General features: G+C 50.7%; 2 protein-coding genes across 2 annotated transcripts in view; both read left to right on the forward strand.

Moving 5' to 3' along the window:
• Selenos (selenoprotein S) overlaps window positions 1-6,742 on the forward strand; it is an 8,698-nt gene extending 1,956 nt beyond the window's left edge. Inside the window, exons 3-6 of the mRNA XM_004623248.2 lie at window positions 1,435-1,541; window positions 4,111-4,200; window positions 4,526-4,604; window positions 6,226-6,742. Of these exons, the coding sequence (XP_004623305.1) occupies window positions 1,435-1,541; window positions 4,111-4,200; window positions 4,526-4,604; window positions 6,226-6,308 (359 nt within the window). The 3' untranslated portion in view covers window positions 6,309-6,742. The remainder of the gene's footprint in view (window positions 1-1,434; window positions 1,542-4,110; window positions 4,201-4,525; window positions 4,605-6,225) is intronic.
• A 10,002-nt stretch (window positions 6,743-16,744) lies between these two features.
• Window positions 16,745-17,017, forward strand: part of Chsy1 (chondroitin sulfate synthase 1) — a 76,755-nt gene continuing 76,482 nt past the window's right edge. Inside the window, exon 1 of the mRNA XM_004623447.3 lies at window positions 16,745-16,865. Coding sequence (XP_004623504.1) covers window positions 16,745-16,865 — 121 coding nt within the window. The remainder of the gene's footprint in view (window positions 16,866-17,017) is intronic.

Genomic DNA, 17,017 nt, shown 5'->3' on the forward strand with positions numbered 1-17,017 from the left:
TTTTTTTTTGGCAGAACTGGGGATTGAACTCTGGTCCTTGTGCTTGCCAGGCAAGTGCTTACTCTACTGAGCTATCTCCCCAGCCCTGTTATCTACCATTTTGCCCCAGCCCATTTTTTCTTTTTATGTTGGGACTGGTTTCTCTAATTGGCCAAAGCTAGGCTGTGGCGTGTGACCCCTCCCTTCATCTCCAGGAGCACGTGGATTCCACGCATGCACGTGGATCCACCCTGGTGTAACTTTGATGAGATGGAAAAACCACTGGACAGGGTGGCATGTCTTACTGAATGGGTTATGAGTTTACATGGGCTCAGAATGAAAGCAGCTTCTTTGTGCTTGTGGACCTTTGTACTTAGTTCCCTACAGCAGTGTTGTAAGGTCCAGAAATTCAGCCTTCATTCTAAAACCTGCTTCATGTTGATTTTTCTTGGACTGACTTATCAAGCCTGGTTCTCAATAACAGCTGGCTCTTTAAACAGTCTCCCTCTCAAAAAGCAGTCTTTCCACTAACTACGGTTTTTGTGGGCATGTCCCCCCCAAAGAGAGAATGTTAAATGCTATGAGCAGAGCAGTGTCATTAAACAGATGTGGATTGTCATGTATCTATGAGTTGTTGTGGCTCTCCTCCTGTCGTCTCCCAGAGTGCATTAGCTCTCAGCGCGCTCCATCTGGTGGAGCTGAGGTTGGGGTAGAATGCTTTTTCTGCAGGCGCAGGGGCCGGGGGTTCCTGTCCCCCAGGGCGCACTAGGACGGCAGTTGAGACTGGGCATGGTGACGCACGCCTGTAATCCCAGCACTTGGGGGCTGTAAACAGGCAGATCACTATGGGTCCATTCTAGTAGTGAGACCCTGAACACCCCGTAGACCCTGCCCTAAAAAAATACCAAAAAAAAAAAAAAAAAAAAAAAAAAAAAAGAGAATGCTTTGTTTTACAAACCAGAGGAAAGTATAAATTACACATGTATTTTTAATGCTAGTTAGCAAAGATTTTTCTTTGCTGTTAGAAGTAAAGAAAAAATGCCCAAAGTTTCTTAACTCTCTCTGATACAGGCTGATTAAGCAGTGGTAAAAAATTCAGAAAGCTTTATCTTTACCTGCTTGTCTTGAAATTCTGATCAACCTGAGAATGAGGGTCAGTGGCGTCCGCGTGCACAGTGGCTCTCGCTGTGGCCCTCACACAGCTCTGTTTCAGCTGTGGCCACTATCCCATGTTTGCTGAATCAGAGTTACTAGAGAAAACCTAGAAATTTGCATTTCTAACATGTTTTTGGTGATGTAGCTGTTGACAGCTAAGAACTCTAGCTAAAAGGAGGTGGGATTAAGTGAGGCAGGAACATCTTACGTTGTCTCTTTATACTTACAATGTAGCCATTCAGAGTTTTTAGTTTGGACCAGGTAGATGACCTAATTTTTTTTTTTTTTTTTCCATTTTAGAACCTGATGATGTTGTTAAACGACAAGAGGCCTTAGCAGCTGCTCGTTTAAAAATGCAAGAAGAACTAAATGCACAAATTGAAAAACATAAAGAAAAGCTAAGACAGGTATGTGCAGTATAGTTGTGAGATCAAGAAAAAGATGCCATTCTTAGGGAAGGATGGCTGTGTGCATATAGTATCCCAGTGAAAGATCCAGAGCGTGGGAGAAGGGCCAGAGCGGGCAAGATCAAGCCCGTGCGTGTGGGTCAGTGCTTCTGTGTGCTGTGGTGTAATGAGGACCCACTGCCGGCAGCAAGAGCTCCGCCCCTGGGCTCCATCCCAGTCCTACTTAAGTCTCTGACAGCAGTGTCACCCAGCAAGATGTTGTGTCCGGCTCTCCCGTCACCAGACGCACAGTAGACAGGTTAGCTTTCTCGTGGCCCTGGGGGTCCACTCCTCAGTGGCTTGAGGGAGCGCCACGGGAAGACAGCAGGATCTTGCCCGCTGCCTCTGGTATTTCCAGGGACACGTGCCTTGTGGGACTCCTCCTTCTGCGTAGTCATCCTTCCGGCTGCTTGCCCAGCTTGGCTGGGGCCCAGAAGGAAGGGACATCCCCACACTCTTCCCTCCTTGGTTACCTGTCCCAGCAGCCTGCAGTACCCGTGTCAGTTGGCTGCCCAGCTTGTTGAGCCACCAAACCTGATTGACAATATTCGTAATTAAAATTGGGATGTAAAACTCTGCCATGGAAACAAATTTGCTTCCTTCCTTGTGCTTTCACTTTCTAAGCATCTCAAGCAGTGTTAAGATTTTTAGGTATTTTTTCCAAAGTACATTACCTAAGTTCAATCCCCGGTTCTGCCAAAAAAAAAAGTTTATTACCTGTATATGCCCACAAATGCGCTTCCCTTTCTGCAGAAAAAAAGGCATGTGCCATTTTTCATTTTGGACAATTCTATTTTAATTTTTTTGGGGGGGGCAGGGTGTCTCATTGATTTTTAAATGCTGGGATCAAATCCAGGGCCTGCCAAAGCTCAGCAAGCATTCAGTCAATGAGCTGCACTGCAGCCCACCCATTAAGTTATTCAGACATCAGAGCCTGAGGATTTTGTGTGTTCGTCTGTGTTAGTGACACAGCTGGATTATTTGGTTTGTTGCTGTAGCTGAAAAGTCTTTTAGAATGGAACTTCAAAGCCAGGCATGGTGGCACACACTGTGATCTCACACTCTGGGAGGCTGAGGCATGAGGATTCCCAGACCTAGTCCAGCCTGGGCAGCGTAGTGATTTAGTGAGACCCTGTCTCCCGACAAGATGTAAAGGACTGAGGATGCAGCTCAGTGTAAAGGCCACGGGTTAAATCCTCAGCACCACAACAGAAAAGGAACTTGAGAATTGTAGTGCAGGCACAGGGTCCGGTGCCACATGCCTCTCATCCTTCCACTCGGGGTGGCTGAGACAACACGATTATAGATAAAAGCCCAGCCTGGCAGCCTATGAAAAAGGCTTGGAGACATAGCTCAGTGTGAATGTTCTGGTCTCAAGCCCCAGGACTTCAAAAAAACAAAATTACAGTGCAAGGCTCCTAAAATCGAGAGAGGGACTGTTACAAGTTTTGGTTTTTTTAAGGCAGGATCTTTCGGTGTGGTCCAGGCTGGCCTTGAAGTCCTGGCAGCCAGTCCTCCTGCGTCAGCCTCCTGCGTGCTGGGGTTAGACACGTGCCACCGCACCCAGCTATAAGTATTTCAGTCATATAACATACACCACACGGTTCTGTTGGAGGCTGCCTGGCTCCTCGTTAAGTCAGCTCTGGCCTGCGATGCCAGTCACTGTCTGCTGGAGCTCCAGTCAGATGTCCTCAGCTAAGGAGAGGTGTAAAACGTCCTTCACGTCGGTTTCTGCTCACCTCCTGTACTTGCAGACGCTGAAAAGTGACGGGCACTTGGGCCTAGCAATGATGGGCCCAAACGCCAGGGAGAAACTTCGGGGACCAGCTGCTTATGGCGTCTTGTTGCCTGTCCTGGCGATACACAGTTGAACTGGAGCCAGGCTGAGCTGCAGTTTGGTTCTGGGCTCCAGTGGAGATGAGAGGTTTACATGCACCTGAGAGAGGTGTCAGTTGGCTGTTGGAAGAAAAGCTTTTTTCAGGTCAGGTGTGCTGTTTCCTTCCTGCATTGGGAAGGTCTGTCCTGGCTGAGAGGTTTCCTAAGTGCTCACTGTTTCATGTGACTTGCCAAGACTCTGAAATCGCCTTCTTCTACTCCTCACATCCTGAGGTATAGAGGCAAAGTGACTTCTGGAGGCGAAGGTGACACGTGGGTCGTGACCAAGCCAGGCCAGCCTGGTAGCCACATGCACTCATTCTGAGCATGCTTAGCACTCCCCGGGCTGAGAACGCAGCTCAGTGGGAGAGCGCTTGTCCAGCGGGTGCGAGGCCCTGCTGGCTGAGGCCCCAGCCCTGCGCACACACCGGGGTTCTGCGTTACCGAGCCTCGGGGGTAAGGGCACGGTTCAGAGGAGCGGCAGTAGTGCTCTTCTTTCCCTGACACTTTCTGCTGTTTTAATTACGTCCAGGACAGAAAGGAAGACAGTGTGGGCCAAAGTTTGTGAAAACAAATTTAGACCTTGCGGAATTAGCATTTTCTCTGAGAGAGGTTGCAGTTAATGGGTTCTTTCTGTATAACGTGTGGTTTTCAGCTTGAAGAGGAGAAAAGAAGACAGAAGATTGAGATGTGGGACAGCATGCAGGAGGGCAAAAGTTACAAGAGAAATGCAAGGAGGCCTCAGGTAACTCACTTGACTAACGGCTGGAGTTGTCTAGGGAGTGCCCCTTTGTCGGTGGGATGTTTTTCTTCCTTTCTTGGTGCTGGGCCCTGTGGGTGGACAAACACTCCAGCACTGGACTGTTCCTGCAGCCCTAAGTAAAGCATCTTGATGGTTTCTGAACTCATCTATGCCAGAGTGAAATGTTTTGAATTTTTGTATGAAATGTAAATGCATATTACTAGAAAAGGAAAAAGAATTTAAGAACATTTTATTATGTTCCATTGTTATGGGTGTTCCAGAAATGGTTCGCAGGGCATTGAAGGGTTTCATCCTATTTTCAAAATAGGAGGAGGACAGTCCGGGGCCTTCCACCTCAGCCGCCGTCCCGAAGCGGAAACCTGACAAGAAGCCTTTGCGGGGAAACGGTAAGCACCAGGCGACGGCAGACTAGAGTTTCCAGATAAGCAAGGTACTCTTTATTTCAGTATAAGCTGAGGCGGAATCGGAAGCCCTCAGAGGCCTCCTGGAGCGGCGGGATTGGCTGTGCTCGAGTTGTAGCTCTCTCCCCGGGTCCCTGCGTGGGCTGCAAGCGGGGGGCTCGGCAGGCAGGCCGGCAGCCCTGCCCAGCAGGCCGATGAGAGGCAGGGGCTGGAGCATGGGGGGCCGGGGCTCGAGAGGAGCTCTCCAGGGGTGCGCCCTGGGGACAGCGCAGCATCTGTCTCTGGCCTATCCTTGAGTTTCAGGCCTGCTTGAGAAGATAGTACTGACAGGTGAGAAATGTTTAAGGTCTGACCAGGGGCCCAGGTGAACGCTAAGGAGAGCGCAGACACCGGAACACTGCTTGCTGAGGGCTTCATGTCCTCCTTGGAGGTTGGGTGTGGTGGCAGCCCAGGTGACATCTTAATTTTTACTTTTATTTTTTGTTTAGCAGTAAACAAAAATCTTGGGGCTTGAACCAAGACCTTCTTACTGAGCCCTTTATTTTTTTTATTTTAGGACAGAGTCTCAAGTCGCTCAGAATGGGCTCAAACTTGTGATTTCTCTCTCAGTTCCCAGAGTTCAGCTGTCACAGGTGATGACCACCACACCTGGCTTCTGAATGACATCTTGGAGGACCAAGGGCAGGCTAGGAAGTGGGGCAGCGAGGTCACAAACGGGGCTTGGGACTGAGGTTAATCCAGGAGCCCAAACCTGGCTGGCTGGGAGGTGGCACACCTGCAGAGAAGTTGCCGTGTGAGGACTTTCCATTGCTGGAAGCCTGTTTTCAGGACACATAGTGGTAACCTTTACGAGAGGAGTGGAAATCGCAGAAAGCACACGGCCTGCTCGTCAGCGTCTCACGCTCAGCAGACCCGGACTCCAGGGCCTCTGACCAGCCTGCTCTAGAGATACGTTACCCATAGATTCCACCACAAGTAGGAGGAAGCAGCTCAGCAGTTCTGGCTGGCTGGGGGTCCTGAGCCTCCCCCCAACTTGGGGATGCTAGTAGGGTAGGAAAAGGAGGAGAGAGGAACGACTGAGGTGACCCTGAGCTGCCTGGAAGAAGTGGCAGCTTATGCTGCGATTGTTAAAACTGTTCTCTAACCTGAACAGCCCTTACTCGAGTATGTATTTCTTTTTGTCATGAGCTCCTGTTGGAATTTTATGTACTTAAATCAGGGCATCCTAAGAGGGTTTTGCTTGCTTGCTCGCTCGCCGTTTGAGACAGGACCTCACTGCAGTCCAGGCTGGACTTGCTCTCTACAAGCCTGTGAACGTGGTGCCCTTGCTCCCCGTCTTTGGTGGTGCGATTCAGGCCTGCAGCTCACGCGCCCTGGAGAGGATTTCGGGGCTGCTTTTGGTATATATTTGGTGTGGTAGCAGTAGGAAATCAAATGGCTCCCTTCTTCCCTTTGAGAAAGTCAGTTCAGGTACCATGGAAGTAGTTCTTACACTGTCTTGGAAGGATGAAAAAGGTTTTTGAAAGCATCCATGAAAACAGACTGCCTGTCTTTGCTTTGCACAGTCAGCTCCTGCTTATAGTTTTGCTTCCTTCCTGTTGCCCAGGTTATAACCCTCTGACCGGTGAAGGAGGCGGAGCCTGCTCCTGGAGACCAGGCCGCAGAGGCCCATCAGCGTCGGGCGGATGAAGTTAAGGATCTGCCTGCCTGCGTCGCTTGCCACGCTGGCAGGGTGGACCTGAACCTCAACTCAATTGCCTTACGCAAGCTTTTCACAGTTACTAGCGAGGGGAGGCGGCTTCTTTTCCTAGCTGTACTTGTGTTTGTATGGCCCGGTGAGCATGGGACTTAAACATTGCCATTTGTAACAGTGCACAAGAGCTAGTGCGCACAGTCCTTGGTCTCATGGTGAGTTTCTAGTTGGTAGGAGGCCTCTCTCACTTTAGAATTCCTTGCCAAAGGACAGTCTGTGACAAGTTGTGTTGAATGATGTCTTCCTTATAAATGGTGAGCCCACCAGTGAGGATTACTGATGCAGACAGTTGATGGGGTTTGTTTCTGTATATTTTTATGTACAGAACTTTGTAAAATGAAATTGTAAATATTAAAAAAAGTGAAAAACATTGTTGGCATCTTTATTAAATTAAAGGAAATTTCTTTATGAGCTTGACTTGGCAATTGGATGTTAAAGGTTGATAATTAGTAAGGTGATAATTTTTATCACACCTAACCTGGAACTGTTACTACTTGTGTCGCTATGTTTTCTCACTGGAAATGACTGTGGCAAGAGGTAGACACCTGCGGTGGACTCCAAAGCTAGCAGATTGCTTGGGGCTTATATACAAAACCAGGTACTTAGAGTTTAGTTACTGTATTAATAGGCTGAAGAAACATCTCACAGCCAGGTGTATATATAGCTCAGTGGCAGTGCCTGCCTGGCAAGCTCAAGGTCTGGAGTTTAATTCTTGGTACTAAAAAATAAAGATCTCCCCTCAAGGTAACTCCTGGGCTGCAGGTTTCTAAGCCCCCGGGGGTCATTCCCCTGCTGCTGTGACTCCTGGATTACATTCTTGCCTGGTTACACTTTGCATTTGGATGTCCCCCTAAGGTGCCCGGGAGGCCTTTGGAAGGTAAATAGATTATGGTGATCTCCACCTTGGCCTGACTAATGGGACAGTTACCATGCGGAAGGGGTGACAGGTCATGGCAGTAAGCATGTCGGGTGGACCGAGGTTGCCAGAGAAAGCAGGTGGTGACTAGGAGGAACCGGAAGCAGAAGCACAGAGGCCAGAAAGTGCCGGAGGAGAAGGGACTGCTGGAGCCGAGCCTAGAAGCTTGTGCATGACCCCCGGAATCAGGATCTTTGGCATGGAACCACTGCCGTGAGTGTGCACCAACTCCACCATCCTGTACACAGGTGGGCACTGTGGGGGCTGGAGGACCCCAGTCGAAGGAGTCGGTCTTGTGCAAGACACCAACCTCAGCCAAGGCGGGGAGGGGGAAGCAAGCTTGCGATTGGCTGGGATGGGCTGAAGTCTAGGAAACCAACTCTTGCTTCTTATGTGAGACTTGGCCCGCTGGGTGTGGTCAGTTTGTCCTAGAAGCTGTGAGGTTTTGTGTTGCGATGCCAGCATTTTGCACAGAACCACACAGCCTTGTGTCCAAAGGTGTACAGTCGGGCTGAACGTCAGGGGCTCAGGTCACTACTACCTTCATGTAGAGCTGAGTAATCCCATAACCTAAAGCTTATGACACTGGTGAAGGGACAGACTCAAGTATGAAGCCAGATGTCCCAAACCTTTTACCCCATTTCAGTCACTCATCAGGCTCTTGGGCCCAAGTGAGGAGTCCTGAATGGCCTGCTGGTTACTAACAGTAACCTTGGCAACCATCACCATCGTAACCCACACATAAGTTAGCTATAGCAAAACTGGTGGGAAATGAATGATGCACTACCAAGCTGTGGCCTCCAGAATTAGTGATCTCTGAGTGTACTCAGAGCAAGTGAGGCTAGAGGTTTGGTGTAGGCTTTTCCTTGACAACAGTTCATTTTGTGTAAACGGTCTACTTTGATCTTACCAACGTCAGATGACCGGCCTGTTAAAAAAAAGGGCCCAAGGGTAGAGAAGAAACATGCTGTCCTGCAAAGGACAATGGTTTCTCTCGCAAAAGCTTACTTCAGTGTCCCAGCCTTTTGTGTCACCATGGTGGCCCCAAGCTGTCCCCTGCCTTGTCCCTCTGCCAGGGATAAAGCTGGGATCAGAACCTGTGTGGTGAAGTGACATGTGCTTGGGCACTCTGCTTTTTTGTTTCTTTTTTGAGATGGGGTCTTGCTGTGTGGTTCTGCCTTGCCTTCGACTCACTAGCCCAGGTAGGCCTCAAAATCACTGTGTCTCCTGCCTTCCAAGTGCTGGGATTACAGGCATGTGCCACCCGAGCGGCAGCTTGGGAGCTCTCAGGTGTGTTATGGGATGAACATGTGCCCTGCCCTTGCTGATTGTAGAGCAGCATGTGTAGATTGTTGGGTGAAACGCAGATCTTCAGTGGAAACTTAAGGCAGCTCTGTCCTTGGTATCGTAGCTTGAGCAAACAGACTTGAACAGGCACACGTGACCTCCCCCGCTAGCTCCTCAAGCAGCACCGCGCTGTCTCCCAAGGTCCTCGGAGCCCTGGTCCCCTGGGTGCTCCTTCCTGCCATGTGAGCTTTGTGTTTTCTTCTGAGTCACAGCTTCTCCTGGCTTGTTAGATGGCAAACTCTAGGGACCTGGGTGTCATTTGGTTCAGGAGTACTTGGCACGACCTATGCTGTGAGCCCCTTGTAGCAGCCCCTCATCCCTGTAACACAGCACCTTCTGGATCTTGCTTCCTGACTGCCCACAGCTCTGCCCATGCAGCTCCAGTCAGCTCCTGAAAATCTCTTCTGTGTTCCCTCCCATTTTTCTCCCTCCATGTGGTGTTAAATCCCATCCACTCACAGTGTTCCTGGAGCCTCTTGGGATAGGTGGGCTGATGCACTGGAGGCTTACCTGGCGTCAGCAGCCCTGTGACCACTCTTGATTTCAGGTCTCCCAGGTGGAGTGCCTGGTTCTTGCCTGCCTTTCTGGCCATTCCTCTTGCTGCTTTTCCTCACCTTCCTGACCTCTAACTGCTAGAGTGCCCCAGAGCACAGTCTCACTCACTTGTCTTCCTTCGTTCCACGTCCGGGGGCTGAGAGGATCCCTAAACCCAAGGCCTAGCACCCCCAGGGCCACTGCGCCGCTCAGTAGCCAATATTCATCTGCAGGGACTGTCACACTTCATTCTCACCCTTTCTTTCCCCCACCCCAAGCCTGCAAATGTGCTCTGGGCACTGAGAGCTGCTGGCCACCTATGAGAGTCCTTGGAGCCGGGACAGACAAGACTCTTGTCACTACTCCCTGTCACATATGTTCCACATAGGTGTTGGTGCTCTTCTGCTTGAGATAAAATGTTGTGTGCTCATCCCAAATACTGGTATGGAGAACTCAGAGGAAAGGAAAAGACAGTGTGTCGGGGAAATAAGATCAGAGCAGGCCTGGGCCCTGCGGTGTGGGCCTCGTCATCCCCGGAATGCTGGGCAGCAGGCTAAAGCAGCCGTGACAGATGGGTGTCTTATAAACCAGAGAAATGTGTTTCTCATGCTTCCAGAGGCTGGGAGTCCAAGCTGAAGTTTTCAAGAGTTGTCGCTTCTTCCAAGTTTGGGACAAATGGCTTTCCTTGGTTCCACACATGCAGACAGAGCTCTGGAGTTTTGGTAGGAGTCTAATCCCCTCCTGAAAGTTATGCCATCATGATTGTCACCTCCTCCCAGATGCCCCACCTCCCAGGGCTCAGCATGTCTACTGGCCCTGCTGCCTTTTTAGGACTACTAAGCCACCGACCTGCTTTGGAATATGGTTGTGCGAGTGCTGGTGTAGCCTCCTGCCCACCTATCCCAAACCTTAAAGCTTCGTTCAGCCCCTCCTGACCACCAGAAAACTGCCTGCAAACCCTGCAATAGAAAAGGGCTTGAGTTGAAATGTGCGAGGGAAGTGAGCTATTGGTGGCCTTTGGTAGGGAAAGTGAGTCCCTCAGCTCTCTGGTGTCCCAACCACACCAGATGACTTGAATCAACCATTTATTCTGACTCTGCTGGGCTCTGCCCTGCTGAGCTTGGCTGCTCTCCCTGCCACATTCATAGATGGCCAGTGGCACAGCAGGAGGCTCAGGGCCCTGTGGCTTCCCTCCTGTGGCAGCTGGCTGTCCCCTGGGGAGCAGGTAACATCCTCATCAGCCAGCCTACGCTGGCTGCACAGGAGTTATTTCCAAGAACTGTCAGGCCTTTTCAGGTCCACCTGCTTTCTAGTTTGTCACAATTCGCTGACCAAAATGATTCCCTACGCCACTCCAAACATATAAATTATGGGGCGAATCCCATACTCTTCTCCAGGAGCTGCAAGGTGACAAGGCAAGGGAGGAAACCTGTGGAGCAGAGGAGACAGTGGGACACCGGTGGGACCGTGCAAATCCTCATCAGTGCTGGTAGGTGAACCCCTAAGTCCTGTGCAGCCTCCCCACCGATGCTGCAGGATCCTCCCCTACAAGCAGTGTGGAGGACTGTGTAGATGCTTGCGTCTCAACCTCAGAATGGCCCAGTCAGTCAGCGTCCCAGCAGGACACGTGACAGACTCAAACTGGTTTCAAGCATTTAACAAATGCACACATATTGGCAAGCTTTGGGCATGGTGTCATCAGCAGTGGTGGAAATCCATCAACCGGCCCCCAACTCCCCAGAAAATAGTTCAGAACACAGGGAAAGGACAGATAGAGAAAGGGCGGCCACCCGAAAGAAGGCCTGCAGTAGATAGGCCTCTCAGAGATCCCAAAGGAGGAGCCAGTGTCATCAGACCTCACTGTCCCTCCTCCACCAGTGTTCTGCAGTGCCTCCCCTTGGCTGAGCCCAGCTGGAAACCAGAGCCTTGGGGATGAGCCCATCTTTGCAAAACACTGTCTGTGGGTTGCACGGTTCCCCACCGCCTTCCCCTATGCATATGTTGAAGTTCTAGCCCCCAGTACCTATGAACAGGGCCTTATTTGGTGAGGTCGCCTGAAAGAGAACAGGCCCTCTTCCAGCGTGGTAAGTGTGCTAGCCAGCGAGCTCTGCCCTAACAAAGGACAACATTGGCCAGGTGGCCTCAGCCCCCACGTCTGCTCTCACAGTCTGAAGGCCACAATGACCATGACAGTGGCTCACTGTCGCTTGATACCCTAAAGACCCTGTCACCAAGTCTGGACACCTTTGGAGGGACTAGGAGTTAAGGCTCCACCACATGAATTTGGGGGAGAGGGCAGACACAGTTCAGTCCAAACAGTGGTGTCCTCAAAGCAGAGAAGAGGCACTCATTGAGAGGGAACAGCCATGTCAAGAAGGAGGCAAAGACTGGCGTGATGAGCCACCAGGAGCTACAGAAGGCAGGAAGGTGTGTGTCCCCAAAGCTTCAGACAGGTGGGAGCTGACTCAGGAGACAGCTTGGTGGTCTAAGAACCTGCGTGGCAAGTGCAAGGACCTGGTTTTGATCCCTGGTAGCTGTGCCAGTCCTGGTGCACTGAGGTGCACTGAGTGGGCCAAAGACACTGGGCGTGGTGGCACACACCTACGGTCCCAGCGCTGGGGAGACTGATACAGGAGGATCACTACGAGTGTGAGCTGTGTAGCAAGACCGTGTACCAAATAAATAAATAAGATTGAAAAAAAAAGAAAAGGTGCGAGCAGGGGACATGCATTCCTGAGAAGCCTTGGCGCCAGGGCTTAGATCTTTATGTTCCCCTGAGGTGAATGTATTCAGAACTGCGCTTTTCCAGAGGTGACTGGACTGTGCTGGCTCGGCCTTCTTCAGCAGATCAAGCCACTGGTGACATCAGAATTTGATGATATTATTGGGAGGGCGTGGACACTTAGGAAGTGGAGCCCGGTTGCCACAAGTAGCTTCTGGGGGCTGCACAGTGTCCCTGGCCCCTTCCTCTCAATCTCTTCTCCTTTCATGCTGCTTCCTGGCTGCCACACAGTGAGCAGCTTCTCCTTCCTCTGCCAGGGCGCTCAGGCTCAGCACAGCCCTAGAGGGGGAGCCAGCGGCCGCAGAGCAAGGCTGGGCAATCGCCGGCCCAGCAAACCCTCCGCCTTTACATGGTTTGCATCAGGTTCCCCGTCACGGGGTCACAGCACTAACTTACACAGCGGTGGCACTGGAAGTGGATGGGGCGGGCGTGGGGGTGATTTGCTTGCACGTTATCCAGGCCGCCCCACAAGGTGACCCCAGGAGCTGCACCAAGCCCATGCGCGCAGCCTGTGCCGGCTGTGTGCTCAGGACGCGGACCGGGCGCGCTCACCCGGGAGACGCGAGCACCGCAGCAGTGCGCTGGCGCCCACGCAGTAAGCCTGAACTCCTGCTCCTAAGTTTTTCCTCCAGAGACCATGGAGTCCCCACCGCGGTCCTGCCTGCCTCTCGCCGGTGCGGCTGGACGGGGTCCTGCCACAGCCCTCCTGTGCTTCCTCATCAGCCACAGCTGCCTGGTGCGGTCACCGAGAGAAGGGTCCACAGGAGGCGGCGGGTGCGGGCCACAGCAGGGCCCGAGAGCGGCTCATTTCTCTGCAGCCCTCGTCAGACCTGGCCTTAGCTTCAGCCAGTCCTCTCCTGCAGCTGCGGAGGATGGGACCAGCCCGGCTTCCACTCCCCTCTAGGCTCTTCAGAGACCACAACTGTCACGTGTCCTTTCTCCGCATACACTCGAGAGCAGCAGGCTCCTCAGTCTCTGCGATTGCCCCCTTGTCCTCCTACCGATTTCTCAGCCCAGGGATAGATAGCCCGTTGCTGCGCTGTCCTCTCATCCACCTCCGGATGTTGCCATGGATACTCTGTGGGCCAATCACCAGTGCCCCGCGCCCACTCCCTAAAGGCCCTAGGAAGCCAGTCCCAGCCCCGTTTGAGTGTATGTCTCCGCCTTCTGTAGGAAAATGCAAATTAAAACCACACCCAGATTCCTACACGCTTATTGGGAATACTTTAATCAGGAAGATGCATCCTTCCAAACCTGGTGAGGATGAGAAACTCTAACCCTGGCCCACACCTAGCAGGAAGAGAACCTGGGACATGGTGATGACTGGGGCAGCGCCGCAGAGAAGCAAGAGAAAGGAAAAGGGAGGGAGAGAGGGAGGAAGGGAGGGAGGGACAGTTCGGTAGCTCTTCAAAAGGTGAAACACCCCCAGCCTCCCACTTACAAATATTCACCTAGCAGAAATGAAAGCGCGTGCGCACACAGAGCCTTGCGCATGGCCTGAATGCCCACGGCGGTGGTCCCTGGAGTAGTTCAAATCGAACTGTGTGAACACTGAGAACAGGTGATGGGACAAAGCTTGGTTACTTGTCTGTAGCCTGAACTCGGGATTAGCGGAACAACAGGCCGAACTAACGACAGGCGCCACCGCGTGGGTGATTTCAGCATAATATCGCCGTGGGACGGGAGCCAGACAGCAAGGACTTATGCGCCGTCATCCCTTGACGCAAAACTGGCGCAAGCGCACTGCGTATGACACGTCGGTCAATGCTGGCCTGAGACAAAGGTGGGCTCAAAGTGGGAGAGATTCCGGGGGTGCAAGAAGACTTGTGGGGGTGCTGGAAAGGTCATTGTGTTGGTTGTGCTGATGTTGCAGATATATGCATGTTAAAATCTAAATTAAGTATTTTAAACATGAGTTGACGGTACATCAATATGCTATCTCAGACATTTCCGAGCAGTTCGGAGGTTTTTGTGTTTTGTTTTATTTTTTATTTTATTTATTTTTTTGTGGCCAGGGGGCCTGCCTCTTAGCTCAGTTCTTTAAGTGGCTGCTTCCACAAAGCAGTCAGGCTCAGGTTGCTGCGGTTCCATCCCCACAACTCCAGCCAGCCAAGCCTGCCCTGAAGGCATTCGGAGAAAAAAAAAAGCCTGATTTTTTGTGGCCAGCTCAGTCCACCCTGGGGACAGGGATGGCGCGGCATGTGATGCCGGGGATTGAGCCCAACCGCGATCCCTGAGTGCTTACCTAAACTTGCCTAAGCTTGCCTTAGCAGGTGCTGCAGGCTGCTGAGCTATCTCACCCACAGGCCCAAATTGTTTTTAATTGTTTTCAGACAAGGTCTCACTATGTAGTTTAGGCTGGCCTTGACCTCAAGGCCATGCTCCTGCTCCAGCTTCCCAAGTGCCGGGATTTCAGCTGCGCACCACCCTGCCCAGCTCAATAACACTGTTATAACATTTTTATATGTAACTGGTGAAGCTTCTGCCCCCTGATGGATCCCTGATGAAACCCTGGAGTGGATTCGAAGAAGTCTCTGTAGGATCTTAGTCTGGGCTCTTCCCCCTTGACATTACAACAGCTGAACAAGGAGTGAGGCGCGCAGGCCTAGAATGTGTCCCAGCAGGTGTCACCAGATGCTCTCCGTGAACACCCACGTGACCCTGCTTCTTACCCTGCATTCAGTGTTCGCCCTTGCATAGGTGAGGCAGTTGGCTTCATTACTATTGAATATTTAAAATTAATTACTTTGCAATATTGTGTTTCTAATTTAACTAATATTCATTTTTTTTTTTCGGTACCAGGGATTGAACTCAGGACCTTGTGCTTGCCAGGCAGGCACTTATTCTACTGAGCCATCTCCCTGGCCTCTAATTTAACTAACATCAAAGTTCCTTTTAAAATTATTTCTCAGAGCCGGCCAGATAGCTCAGCGGACTAAAAGCACCTGGTTCGGCAGAGCGCAGGGACGGAGGTTCGATCGCAGGGACCGGGGTTCGATCGTCCGGTGCGCTGAGCCTGCCACTGAGACTGGGCGTGGTGGCGCGCCTGTAATCCCAGCGCTTGGGAGGCTGAAAACAGGAGGATCACTACAAGTCCGATCTGCCTAGTGAGACCCTGTAGGCCCTGTACAGGGTCTCAAAAAAAAAAAAAAAGAAAGAAAGAAAAAGAAATAGGTTATGATTAGTCATAAATAATGTGTCTCACCTTTGTTCTTCAGTCCGAGGGGGAAAAAAATCGTCACTTAGCAGGCATAGATATCTACCACGAGAGGGCGCCATTGTCGCACAGTTCTACCGCCGTCTTCAACCCAGAATTTCCTTCTACGTGATTTACTAAAATATTGAAGAAAATTTTTGGAAGACTGTTTTCTATATATGTCTAAGGGCCAAAATAAAAATGACAGTCTCAACAGGAAAGAAAGTACATGACGAATGACTCACCCAAAATGCTTGATTCCAGAAAGGTTTTTGATTTCACTTTTTTTAAATGCTTGCGTATAAATATGAGGTGTCACAGAGTTGAGACTTCAACCCATGCGTGCACACACACACACACACACACACACACACTACACAAATGTCACTCCATAGGTAATATTTGTCATAATTGTGGGCATGAAACAGTTTCATCTTCTGGGATCTTTCATGCTTGCCTTCTGCCCGGGCTCAGTTTCAGATTTCGGAATGTCTTAGCTCTACCCCGGTGGATGTTCTGATAGTTCGAGCAGGTTCTTGCTATTTCATCCATGCTGGAAGAATTTGTGATATGTTGAGAAATCTATGAAGCAAAAGGTCAGTTCATTCTCTGAAACTTCTATTGTTATCTTTTCCTGAGGAATGAGAGATAAAACTTGAAAGAAAATACTCTGAAGGTTTGTGCTTAGAATCGGAGCTATTCTGGGCTTGGATCCTGGCTCCCGGCTCAGGCCCACAGCAGCACTCACTGGGCAACTGACTAGCTTCGTGTCTGGGGCCTCAGTTTCCCCACCTGAAGACCGATGTTGTCAGGTGGAGTCTCTGGCCTATATTTGCTAATATTTTAGAGCATCTGACTTGTGGGGAAACCGTTTTTATTGTCTTGTTAGGTAATATAAGTAATGAAAAGCTAGACTAATATTTGAAAGTACTCCTTGGGGCATTGTGTTCACCACCTTCCTTTCAACCCCTTTCCTTTGCTCTGCATCCCCCCCTTCACCGCTTTGATGTCTCCTGCATCTTTGTAGAATGTTGTTTTCAAAACGCAGATAGTTCTTACTCTGCTTCCTGGTTTTCGCCCCATGGAACTTTCTCCTGTTCAGCATGGAGACAGCTCTGCCCTCTGTCTACAAATGCAGAACATGAATGGCCCTGGCTTTAATGGTCCAGTCCTTTCTTCTGAAGCAGGCAAGAGCTGAAGCTCTGGGCAGCCAAATGGTCCCAAGGAGACGCACCAGTCACAGGGTGCTGTGTGGCTGAGCTGTGACATTTGGCAGGCTGGGTGGAGTCTTGTCCCCTGGAAAAGCTTCAGCTGCTGGTGGGCTGTGTGGCTGCGTTCCCATTGGAAGTGGCGAACGTGCGCATCTACTGTTGCTGGCTGGGCTGGTGTCTATTCATTCGTCCCCCTACAAATGAAGCATTCACTATCATACACAGGGTAGCAGGAAATAACCTCATTGGAGTGTCATTTGGCATTATATATCTAGAGGGTAAATTCTCAGAAGTAGGATAACTGGGTCAAGAGTAAATAAACTTGCAATTTGTAATGTTGGCAAAATTACCCTCAAAATGAGTTGGGAGTCTGCTGTCCTTCCGGCATGGTGAGGGCCTCTTTTCCCATGGACTCTGTGACAGAATGTGTCATCGTAGCCTTATTAGTCAGAGTTCCTAACAGCTCTTCATCCCCAGGCCTGGAGAACAGCCCTTATCGCCTATCAGGTGAGTGATAATATTAGTAACCCAGAGCTGGCCTGGCAGCAGAATGACAGTGTGGGCTGGAGGTCAACCAGAGGGGTCATGCAGCGGCAACTTTTATGGTGCACATGTGTTTGTGTTCTTGCATCTTTGGATGTTTATAGATCTGGATGAGC

This window comes from Octodon degus, unplaced genomic scaffold (genome assembly GCF_000260255.1).
Source record: "Octodon degus isolate 3935 unplaced genomic scaffold, OctDeg1.0 scaffold00002, whole genome shotgun sequence".
NCBI classification, from domain to species: domain Eukaryota; kingdom Metazoa; phylum Chordata; class Mammalia; order Rodentia; family Octodontidae; genus Octodon; species Octodon degus.